The 11553-nt window shown below is 42.0% G+C and overlaps 1 protein-coding gene across 1 annotated transcript; it reads right to left on the bottom strand.

Annotated features, from left to right (window-relative positions):
* Window positions 1–6236: 6236 nt before the first annotated feature.
* On the bottom strand, window positions 6237–9786 carry crx (cone-rod homeobox). Its single transcript, XM_085419529.1, has 3 exons — window positions 9342–9786; window positions 8301–8452; window positions 6237–8099 (listed from the first exon to the last, which is right to left on the bottom strand). The coding sequence occupies exons 1-3, from the start codon at window positions 9436–9438 to the stop codon at window positions 7461–7463; spliced, it is 888 nt and encodes a 295-aa protein (XP_085275655.1). The 5' UTR covers window positions 9439–9786; the 3' UTR covers window positions 6237–7460.
* Window positions 9787–11553: the final 1767 nt, after the last annotated feature.

Genomic DNA, 11553 nt, shown 5'->3' with positions numbered 1-11553 from the left:
AAGACATGCATTCAAAGCTCTTCTTTTGGATGTTGGCTGCCTTTCCTTCCCTTCTCTGTCAAGATGATCCGACTATTCACTAATGTTGAGGTCCAGGGTTTGGGGAGGCCAATACACAACTGATAGCATTCCATAATGTGTTTTTCTATTTGAAGATGGTGGTGTTGTAAATGCTATTGTATAATTACGTTAGCACAATGGTGATAGGAAGTAGGGGTGGGTTTTAATAATCGATTCATCGATTAAAATCGATTCTGGATTGGATAACGTGACATTGATTCATTAAAATCCTGAATCGATTTTTTTATATAAATGTATTTTGCCCAAAATTCCAGAATCTCAGGTGAAACGTCACAAAATTTTGACGACCACCAAACATTTAAAACAGTAAATGAGAGCAGGAACACGGCTTCTGCACAAAGACGTAAACACAAAGCGGACCGCGGATCAGAATCAGTGAGATGTGGCCTTTCTCACCCGACCGCACGGACACGGTCGGGGCTGAAAGCTGACAGCTCGCTGATTCTGATGTTTCGGCGGGTCCGCGCTTTGTGTTTACGCCTTTTTTGCACTGATTCTAAAGCTGTTAGTTTGATCTCTCTCCAAACAATATTGACCAAACCAGCAGCAGCAACCCTGTTCGAACATAAGAGTGTCCATAAGTGCACGTGGCACCAGGACGCTCTAGGCCGTAGAGTGATGTAGGACACATGTAGCTTTGGAAGATGGGTGCAACATTGACTGTCCAGCTCAGCTCAAAATTCAGTGTTTAGACATTTTCCTAGCTCTCCCATCTTCTTCTTCTTCATCCTCCTCCTCCCTTGGTCTCCTCCTCGAACCGCCTGGTACTGGGTTGGGGGGCAATAGCACAGGAGCATCCTGGCCATTGTCTCCATCGTCATCTGTGTCACTATCAGGAACACTTTCAGTGTCGCTCTCAGATCCCTCATCTTCCCACCACCTGATTTCATCAATAATTGGATCTTCTTCTGCTCCATTATTGTACACGGGTTGTTCTATTTCTAGAGGTGGATTTCTTTCTGTGTAATCTCCTGCTCCCATCTCTGCTCTATTAATGACCAATGGTCGTTCTATCTGTTGGGGTGGATTTCTTTCTATGTTATCTCCTACTCCCATCTCTGCTCCATTAATGACCAAGGGTTGTTCTATTTGTTGGGGTAGATTTCTTTCAATGCCATCGCCTACTCCCATCTCTGCTCTAAAATTTTCCCAGGGTCCTGCTATTTCCTGGGGAGGATTTATTTCGATGCCTCCTGCCGGAACATCAACTGCCTCCTCTTGTTGTGGCAGTTGATTATCAACTAAACCACGCAACTGATTGATTTCAATCCAGGGGAACATCCTGTCAACTGCTCTAAGATTTCCCTGTTGCAGCAGTGCCAAAAGCAGCTCATTGACTGCTAGTCCTACACCAACATGGTTTTGTTCACCATCGTCATGGTTTTGTGAGCCGTCTCCTCTATCCATTTTTTGAAAACAGTCTGCTTTAATAGACTGGAGGAAACTGGTCGGTACAGCTGTCAAACTTTAGCTGATTGGTACAGAACTTTTAAAATGTCCTTGAAAAAGAGTTTAAATCTCTTTAGGAAACTGTTTAAAAACACGAAGCAAATGTGAACTAATCGCAACTGATTGCTGTGAGGAACACTGCGAACTAACGGCTATTTAAGGATTTTCAGATCAAAGTCAAGATTTTGATTGGTTGTGGTTTGAGCTGACTTTTGTGACGTCATCGAATTTGGTTCATTGTGATGACGGTCAACGTTCTGCTGATGAAAAAATGTCGCCGGTGACTGAAACTTTTACAGGAGAAGCATTTCCCACAAAGCCTTGAATGAATTATAGTGACAGAAAGGGGCCACAAGATGACGCCATTTTTCACGTAGTAATTCGCGCCTCAGAGACGTCGTTATTTTTCAAAAAGAAAAAAGAAAAAGAAAGAAAGAAAGAAACAGCAACAACTACTAAACAGAATTTTTACACGTTCATTGCACATTTGTAGGAATGTTTAAATATTTACTTTTTATTAATTACTTTTCATTTTATCTTTATTTTTAAAATCACTGTGCACTGGCAGACCGGGGAGGTGGTCCCCATCTTTAAGAAGGGGGACCGGAGGGTGTGTTCCAACTAAAGGGGGATCACACTCCTCAGCCTCCCTGGGAAAGTCTATGCCAGGGTGCTGGAAAGGAGAGTTCGTCCGCTAGTAGAAACCCTGAAGACCAAACCGCTGTTGACTTAGCATGATCTGTTCTCGTACCTTGTCTGTAAAGTCAGCGCATACACGGCGCACCAGTTTCGCCGTCATAAATCTCTGGAGGCGCACATCCAATTCACCAAGGACTGGGTGCAATTGTGAGTACGCCGTCATTCAAACCAAGTGAAGTCAGCTTGAGTACTACGAGTAAAATGCGTTTGATTTCCCTCCGAACATTCAGATTAGTGCAGCATAAATTCATTCATGAGGGGAAATTACAGTGAGAACATGTGGAAGCTCTGTTAGATGGATGCCATAGTGAGTTCAGTGCACTGATGTGACATTGTCCTGAAGGATTTAGTTATTCTCTATGGTTAATGAAATTACACTAATTAATTCATATTTATTATAAATAATCCTAATTACACATCTTGCTTCCGTGTTTGTGTGCTGTGTCACTAAATACATTTTAGTGACACATTTTATTTTAGTTTTATACATTGATTAATGACCTGCAGAATCGCCTTATCATATTAAGTGTCCACAATTGTCACTTAAAGTCGAACTTTATGCTTTCTCACTCTTGAAAGTGATTACATCCTTGCATTACATACTTAAGTTTTTTGCTGATAGGTTTCTAAAAAGAAACATGCAGATTTAAAATATAACATGCAGCTTTCTATATATGGATACATAAAAACACTTTAGTTGTTACATTTATGATTAATGTATTTGAACGTAGACACAACACATTTGTGTCGGCCTTGGCTTATTAAAGTTCGTGTCTTGAACTTTGCCTGTGTGTGTTTCAGGTACTGCACTCTCAAAGACTGAATCAACCAGCATTGCAGCCATGGGTCATTGTGAGCATCACAGGGAAGTTTGAAGCCGCCCACTGCAGCTGTATGGCCGGAGTCGCGGAGACCTGCACCCATGTCTCTGCTCTTCTGTTTAAAGTAGAAGCAACAGTGTGGATCTGTGGCACAAGGACTGTTACAGATGAACCTGCATACTTGATTTTGCTGGGTAATATGACCAAGATACAGCCAGAGGTTGGCCATAAGATAGACTTCTCCTCTTCAGCTGCCCAAAAAAAGGCTCTCAATCAAAACATAAACAGACCATCTGTAGTGACAGGTAAAAGAAGCCGTCCTCAAAACAGAAAAATTCCACCTGCTACTGTGGAGGAGTTGGATCAACTGATGGGAAAAATATTTTTCCAAGCATAGTTCTGTTCTGAATAGCCCATAATGTTTTAATTTAGGGGGGCCTGTAAATAATTTGCATTTACTGATTATGTACTTACTAATTACCACTGTTCAAAAGTTGAATAAAGAAACAAACAAATGTTTACCTATTTTTAATTAAAACCACTTTGTCGAACATCACATCAGTTACAATGTAGAGTCAATGTCATGTATAGTTTACAAATGACAAAATGTTTACATAAAATCATGACAGCATTTATATAATATCACCCAATTTCTGTAATTCTGTAATTTACTGTCTCTTTTGAAAATGTATCACTGCATAAACAGCACAAGACTTTTAAGAGTATTTAACAAGAGCATTTTCCCTGGTTTTACTAACACACTGGGGCACATGTTCACCAAAACGCAGCAAACCTTTGCCATCTTATCCAGGAGGGTCACCTTTTCACCCTCACATGGAAGAAGTAATCTGATTGGCATGGTGGTATGTAGCATGTAGTATGTATGTAGCATGGTATGTAGCATGTACAAAGATTTCGTAGTGCCCCATGTGTAGTGTTGGAACCCAGTCAGGATTTGTTTCATTCATTTCATAGGCTGGTTTGCCTGCAATAATGCCAAATAATTAGCAACTTTAGAAATAAAGATAGTTCTGCATGTTTGTTCTAATTTGCTATGACCTCAGAGCGCATTGAAAATAAAAAGAGTAATATGAACTTATTTAGAACTTACCAGAATGAAACTACTGAAACACACCAACAGATATCTGTGGCTGGTAGAGATCTGAATATCAGCTCGTCTCACAGCTGCTATCCAGGCTAGACGCCTTCTTTTGGTAACATCCAACACATAAGCTCCCTCATGATGCTTCCAGGTGAGGAAACAATGAAAAGAGAGCCTGTTTTCAAGCTTATTCCCTTGCCGGTAGTGCAATCTAACATTACAACCGACCACACAGCAAGCATTTGTTTGGCCTGCTAATATGGCGCCTCAACCAAAAATCCTGGCTACGCCCATCCAGTAAGATCACGCTCCAGAGCCCTATTAACGTACGGATCTAGAAAGAAGACGCTGCATTTTTAACTCTGAGGGAGATGGAGAATGAGCCTATTTCCAAAATAAAGTGGAGTGTGTTCCTTTAAGTACTATGTTGTATATATTGTCACAAACTAAAGCGTACATAGCAGTTGTTGTATCTTGTTTACTGTATCACTGACAGATAATTTCAAAGTCAAGTGAACGCTACATTATAGTGAGATATTGTGTAATGTGAAATACTGTAAGCAAATGAATAAACAACCTAATTCTTGCTAAACCTTTGATTCTGTTTTTTTTTAATCCAACTGTTTTTTGCAGATGAACATAAAACATGTTGTTACTTTTAGTATTATTATTATTATTATCATCATCATTATTGCACTAAATACATTTTCAATAAAGGATACTTTGATATACATTTTACTGTAAGGTTGGAAATGTGTTTTCTTCACTCTGAAATATCTTTTGAAATGCATTTTGGTTTGAAAAAAAAAATATTTTCAATTTCAAAAATATATATTTTTGAGCATCACAAATACAACATATATTTACCATATATTTGAAATATATTTTGGCCAGGAAAAATGTGATCTTTGATAGTGTTCCCCACCAATGCTATGGAAATGACACCGTTAGAGTCCTCACTGCTATCCAAAAGCAACATCGATTATCTTAAATTCTTGAGTGATGCCAACATTTTATAAACTTCCCTGAAAACAAATCTGATGTGTTGGTTATGAGTAGAGTTTCTTATATCACCTCTGCCCACAGTGAGCTTGGTTCATGGACTAAAGACACCTGATAAAACCATGGAGATGTTTTTTAATCTGACCTCTGTTTTGAAGTTAAAAAACGTCGGATATAAAATAATAATGATATTAATAATCATCATCATCTTTTTTTTTGTTTTTTACTTTTAGCTGTGTTGTATTTTCTCCACTCTATTAAAACAACCGAGTTAAGCCTAGTTTAGTCCGCGCACCAACTGGAAATGAAGGTACATTCGGCTGACCTCTAGGCTCTAGATATTTAACATTTAGTTTCTGTTATGTTTTTAACCTGTAACGTTTACTTGTAATAACACTTGAACTTCTTGATTAGGTTTCTTTCTTCTTCAGAGCCTGAAGCTTTCCTTCGCAGTCTGTCTGTGGTGTTTTAGCTTTCCCGTATTCACCTTCCTCAAGGTCTGCTCAGTGCCGTCCATCCCCCATCACATCTGCTCCTCTGTGGGATTACAGCGCAAATGTCTGTCTGAAACACTCTGTGCTGAGGGGGGAGATTACAAGTGCACTGCTCCATGCAAGAGAGGTTAACCAATCAGGGCATACAGATGCAGGGATTAACCAATTGCACCACAGAGAGGGAGGGCAGAGGGATTAAGCAGAGCACAGAGTGGGATTAGGTCAGTGTCGAGTGCAGAAAAATGCTTTGAAATGTCCGTTGCTACCCGCTCACTACTCTCGCTGCGCTACATTTTCATAGTCAAGGGCTGTGATCAGACCATTTGCATGGCAACAAAAACTGGTATTACTTATTACTGTAAATATCAGAATGGCATCAGAAATGTGTCATCAAACCTTTTATGCTAGTGTGGCTGACATGAACAGTTTTTGTGATACTCAGCTTAAATGGCAAACTGTTCCATTTTTGGGTAAAAACGTGGAATTTATTTAAAACATTTGACCAAACCTACTGCAACACACAAACTGCTCCTATGTGATGTCAGCAGTAAGTTGGTGTTGCAGTAATCATGTTGGGACTGTCAGAGGAGCGGTGAAATAAGTGGAACCGCTCAGCTGATAGTGAGCTAACACAATTAATGAAACAACTGTAAGCAAAAAGCACTTTATTAAACTGCACTGTGGTCAGTGAGACAGCTGTTTTTGGGAGATGTGCATGACAACAGAGATGCAGCTAAACTGAAAAGGCTTTAAGAGCCAGAGGTGGAGGAAAAAGTAATACTGCAAAGCTGATGGGAGAGAATAGACAGAAAAGATGGAGGGAAACAGGAGAAAGAGGGGAATGGAAGTGGAAGAAGAGGCTGAGGTAGGTGACAGACAGAGGGAGGTAGGGCAATAATCCTAACTAATTCACTTAGGGCATTGCTGAAGGGATTCTAAGAGGATTGGAACACTCCCAGAATCAGATAAGCTAAAATAACCAAGATGGAACAGTGAGAGCCATGCAGGCCTTATGACAAACATGGCGGCTCCAGAGCCCACTGCTACAACATGGCCACTTTACATCCAACGTCCACTTCACACTGACCCCTAACTGTGACTTCCAAATCCGCTAAAGCTACACTTTCAAACTGGATCTCATCCCAAAGATCATCAGTGTGCAAACATGTAAAGAATAGATCACTTTAATGTGTCACATTTAAAACAGAAAATCTATTTTTTTCTCCATCAAACAGATCAGGATGATGACACTAAAGGTGAACACTGTAATACTTAACACGAAAGCTAAAAAAGATCTAAATGCAGTCAAATTAGATATTCAAATGGAACTTCAAATAATAATATTAATAACAATAAATAGCTCAAAATAACGTAACCCTGAAGGAGGACCTACAGGAGCTCCTCCAGGACAAAAAGCTCTCCTTTCACTCTATGCAAATGGAACACAAAGTGTGTGTGTGTGTGTGTGTGTGTGTGTGTGTGTGTGTGTGTGTGTGTGTGTGTGTGTGTGTGTGTGTGCGAGAGAAAGAGATAGCTTGTGTTGTTTCTCCAGTCTTTTCCTTCAAACTGTTTAAAGGCGTTTGTTCTCTTATTTAAGATAACACGAAGAAGAAAACAGACATGATTTGCAGTCAGGCAGCATCGATGACACTCATTCATTTGTTCATCTCCAAACCTTTTAAATCAAATGCATTTCCTACAGAAAATCTTACAAATGACAAACTGAGAAATCAATGTTAAGTCCTCTGGGAGAACTGCTTTGCCCTATCTTACATGGGATTCACTGATGCACGTGGCATGTTGACACCCTTTCTAGAGAACCTGGAACTTCCAGGAGTTTTGGTCCTTGTGATCCAGGCAATCCATTGTGGTGAAGCCCAGCTTCCAGGCCTGCTGGTCCTTGTAGTCCAGGCAGTCGACAGAGGTGAAGCCCAGGGAAGAGGCAGTGCTGTAGCCCTGTGAAGACAGAGATGCTGGGGACTGGCTTAAGGAGCCCCCCATAGAGGGCACAGCAATGGGGCTGAGAGCACCTCCGGTGCCTGACAACTGTGAATGCATGGGGGACAGATAGGCGCTGCAGTCCAGGCCAGTGAAGTAGGAGGTTGTGCTAGCATAGCCCTGGGTGTAGGCTGACGGCTGGCCATAGCTCATAGGGTAAGGTGAGGGCCGCTGCATGCAGGGCGCCGAGGAGGAGGCCAAGGGGTCTGGCAGGGGTGAGATGGCTGGGCTCCAAATGGACACGGCAGTGTTTCCGGTGCTGGAGCTCGGGGCCAGGCTGGGGCCAGAATGGGCTGAGGAGGGGCTGAATGAGCCAGATGGGTTAGGAACGGGATCAGGAGCGCTAGGCTCCTGCGCTGGCGAGGCCTTCTTTTTGGGAGGCCGGGGCTTGGACTGGCCACTGCTCTGCTGCTGCTGCTGGCGGCACTTGGCACGGCGGTTTTTAAACCAAACCTGAGGTCACCAAAACAAAATAGATTCAACATGTTACCAGTCATGCAGACATGTCATAACGTATTAATAATCAGAGGTTTGGGTTACAGAGGCATAGACATAGACTTCTATGCAGAAGTTCATAACACAGCACACTATGAGGAACGCACAAGGCCTGAACACAGTGGCCTCCATCTTGGCAGTAGCCTACTTCTCCAGTACCTGGACACGTGACTCAGGCAGGTTGATCTTGAGGGCCACCTCCTCCCTCATGAAGATGTCTGGGTAGCGGGTCTTTGAGAAGAGCGCCTCCAGGATGTCCAGCTGTGTGCGGGTGAAGGTGGTGCGCTCCCTGCGCTGCTTCCTGGGAGTGGCTGAAAGAAATGACATAGAGAGGGGATTATCGTGCTAACATCAACAGAGGGGCGGCATGAATTATGAGTTTTTATGTGAGTGATTTGAATCATCTTTGTAGAAAAAGAACACAACAAGCGCTCAAGTGATTCTTTGGACAGTTTTATTTTCCAGCTATGTGCGTGGATGACAACAAATACTAAAAAGTATTAATAGAAATATCTCAGTATTATGCCATGCCAGTTGTTAATATGTTTTCCCCACGAAAAAGACAAAAAATAAATAGAATAAGTCTCAAAATGAAGTATCATAGTCAGAGGTTGTTAGAGGAGTTCCCTTTACTTTGAAAAGCAGAAACGGCGACTTTTTATTTCATAAAATAGGATTTCCATTAAAAGTACTGTGAGTCTACCCTTCATGGTGCATAGAGCCAACTGCCTTGTTGTATTTGCAGAAGAACAAGAATTATTACAAATATTTTATATATTAGAATTTCTAATATATAAAATACCAATCTGAGCGTTAATGAAGCCGCTAAGAAAAGTTAACAAAACGGTAACAACAACAATCTATGTTCATCTGAATTCAGAACTAATAGTTTTCCATTTAATTAAAAAATAAATCTCACGTATAAATTTATCCACAGAGCCGCATAATGTGGAAGTTTAAAGACCGACGGACAAAATATCTCTTACTACAGAGTTCTTCCGAAATATTCAATTTTATTCAGTCCAGCGTAATAATTAGAGACTATATTCAGCATCGGTCACTAACAGAAAAGAATGTTTTCGTTTGCTAAAGCATCGAAACCTGCGCGTTTTACGCACCATTCTGACAAACGTGATTATAGAAACTGTGAGGACAGAAATGCGTATTTTTTTGTTTTTTCCTATAAAAGTTCAAACTTACGTGGATAAGCGACGGTTGTATGAAGCACATCCATTCCAGGGGCAGGCACGTTTAACCCGTTCATGGTGTAATGGGGTTGCTTTATGTAGGACATCATCCTTACAGCAGCCTTTTAAGTCCTCTCGCTGACTTGTAGGTCGGACACGCAACGCAGCAGCCGTGGCCCCCTCAGAGCTCAGCCGGGGCAACAAGTCGGTGCGTCCGAGGCCAGGCGCTGAACGGATAAGCGGGGCGCGCAGGAGTTCACAAGACAAGCGTCAAAGTGCTTTTTTCTTCTTTCTCTTTCCTTTTTTCTTAAACTGCTCTTTCAGCTGTAACCGACTGTCAGCTAAGCTGGGCAGCACACCGCAGAGCAGCGAGCATCCGGACCGCCTCTCTGTCCAACTTCACACAGTCAAAGTCACATAGGTGAAGTGGCCTTCGGATGCCTTTGCGCCTTGGTGAGGTCGCTCTACTGAGTTTCTTTACCGGCGCAGACTGCTAATTAGAGGGAGCAAGTGTCTCCAACAAACCCCTCCCACACACACACACGCACGCACAGAGGCAGGCACGCGCAATACTTTGCCTGAACAATTTATTCTAACCTGAATACATACAAAGAAAGTCCTCCAAGTATAAATAATATAGATATCTCCCCCAAACTTCTAATCTACCATATTAAATATATAATTTTCAGTCTGATTGTATATTTTAAACATACAGTCCACAATCCTAACCTGTGTAGTTTATCAAAATAAAAAATAATTTCTAGAATAAAAACTATGATGCCTACAAGAAGTTAGTTCCCACAGATCATGCTCAGTCATTTTCCCTCCCTGATCAGTGAACCTGGGGCACATCTGCAACACTTCATGGATTCACAGATTATATCTATCTGCAAAGCAGCTGTATTAACACACACACACACACGCACACGCACACACACAAACACCCAGATTCACAAAAGCGATAAAGCTCATTTGATTTATCATAATATGCTTTATCTCAAAAGTAAGTATCTTATCTCCAGATAAAGAGAGGAAAGACAGAGCAATCCGTTCAGTGGCGGTGCGGGATGGAACAACAGCAGCAGCACTGCAGGGGTGTGAATTGGATGGGTCAGCAGGTAAACTTAACCAAAAAAGGTAAGAGAAGAAGATGCACTGGAAGGAGAGGAGAGAGCGCACAACAGAGAACTCAGAGCTGCTGCACCTGAAGGAGGCACCTTGGGTTTACATGGGAATGGATTAAAAACACACAGTTGGGGTCGCGTTAGTCCCAAACTGTTCTTGTGGAGCAGGTTGTTGCCAGTGATGAAAGAATCATCCTCAGGAGTGAGTGTATCATACTGTACATGTGTGACTGACAGGCACCTTTACAGGCTTATAGGGTTCTGGCCTCGACGAGCTTTGTTGTTGTTTTATTAGATTGTTAAATCATGACTTATTAAAGAGTAATGTTTTACTTTTAGCTATGTAATCGTTCTGTTTTATTTTCTTTTAGGGCGTTGGTGTTGTTGAATAGTGATGTTCTTTTTATTAAACACTGCTAATCTTTTCGGACTGATTTATGTTTGTTTAAAATAGAAGTGGTGTTCAAACACTGCCCGCTTGATGATTGCAATGTGCTCTCTGTTCATCAGTGGGACAGCTCTTCCTACGGCTGCAACAACAAATAGGGAAATAGGGAAGAGGACTGAGCTGGTTTAATCCCTACCCTTCCCCCCAAGACAGGACTTACAGAGACATTTTCAGAGTGAATCAAGTGAGCCAACGTCTATATATGAAACTGAACATTTTCTGATTTGTGTGCTGAACGAGGCCTTAAAGCTCAGAAAGATGGTAAAGAAGACAGAGACCAGGTATCCAGGTGGATGGAAGGCGGGGAGAAAAGACCCACATACAGATGGATGGGTGGATGGAGGGGAAGTGAGAGGAAAAGCAGGTGAAGGGGCAGGGGGTGGGGGAGGCTCCGGTCCTCGTCCCAACTGACACACTGCTGCAGTTAATCCAGATTAGAGTGTCTAAAACAGGTCGGCTAAATCTGCAGGCCAGCCAGCAATACAGAGACTGCTGTCAGGACCAATCACTCACCCTGCACACACACACACACACACACACACACACACACACACACACACACACACACACACACACACACACACACACACACACACACACACACACACACACACACACACACATTTTAGTAATCTCCTCTGTGCAAACCAGGT

The sequence above is a fragment of the Rhamphochromis longiceps genome, linkage group LG10 (assembly GCF_057381845.1).
Source record: "Rhamphochromis longiceps isolate RC_006_pf linkage group LG10, R_longiceps_female_GT1.1, whole genome shotgun sequence".
Taxonomy (NCBI): Eukaryota; Metazoa; Chordata; class Actinopteri; order Cichliformes; family Cichlidae; genus Rhamphochromis; species Rhamphochromis longiceps.
Note: the sequence above shows the minus strand (reverse complement) of the source record. Positions and strands in the feature narration are given on the sequence as shown.

Coding starts and splice junctions, on each gene's coding strand:
- crx (XM_085419529.1), bottom strand. CDS start 9,438: ATGATGTCCTACATAAAGCAACCCCATTACACCATGAACGGGTTAAAC. Junction 8,453..9,341: donor TACAACCGTCGCTTATCCAC/GTAAGTTTGAAC, acceptor CATTTCTTTCAG/CCACTCCCAGGAAGCAGCGC. Junction 8,100..8,300: donor TGCCTGAGTCACGTGTCCAG/GTACTGGAGAAG, acceptor TGGTGACCTCAG/GTTTGGTTTAAAAACCGCCG.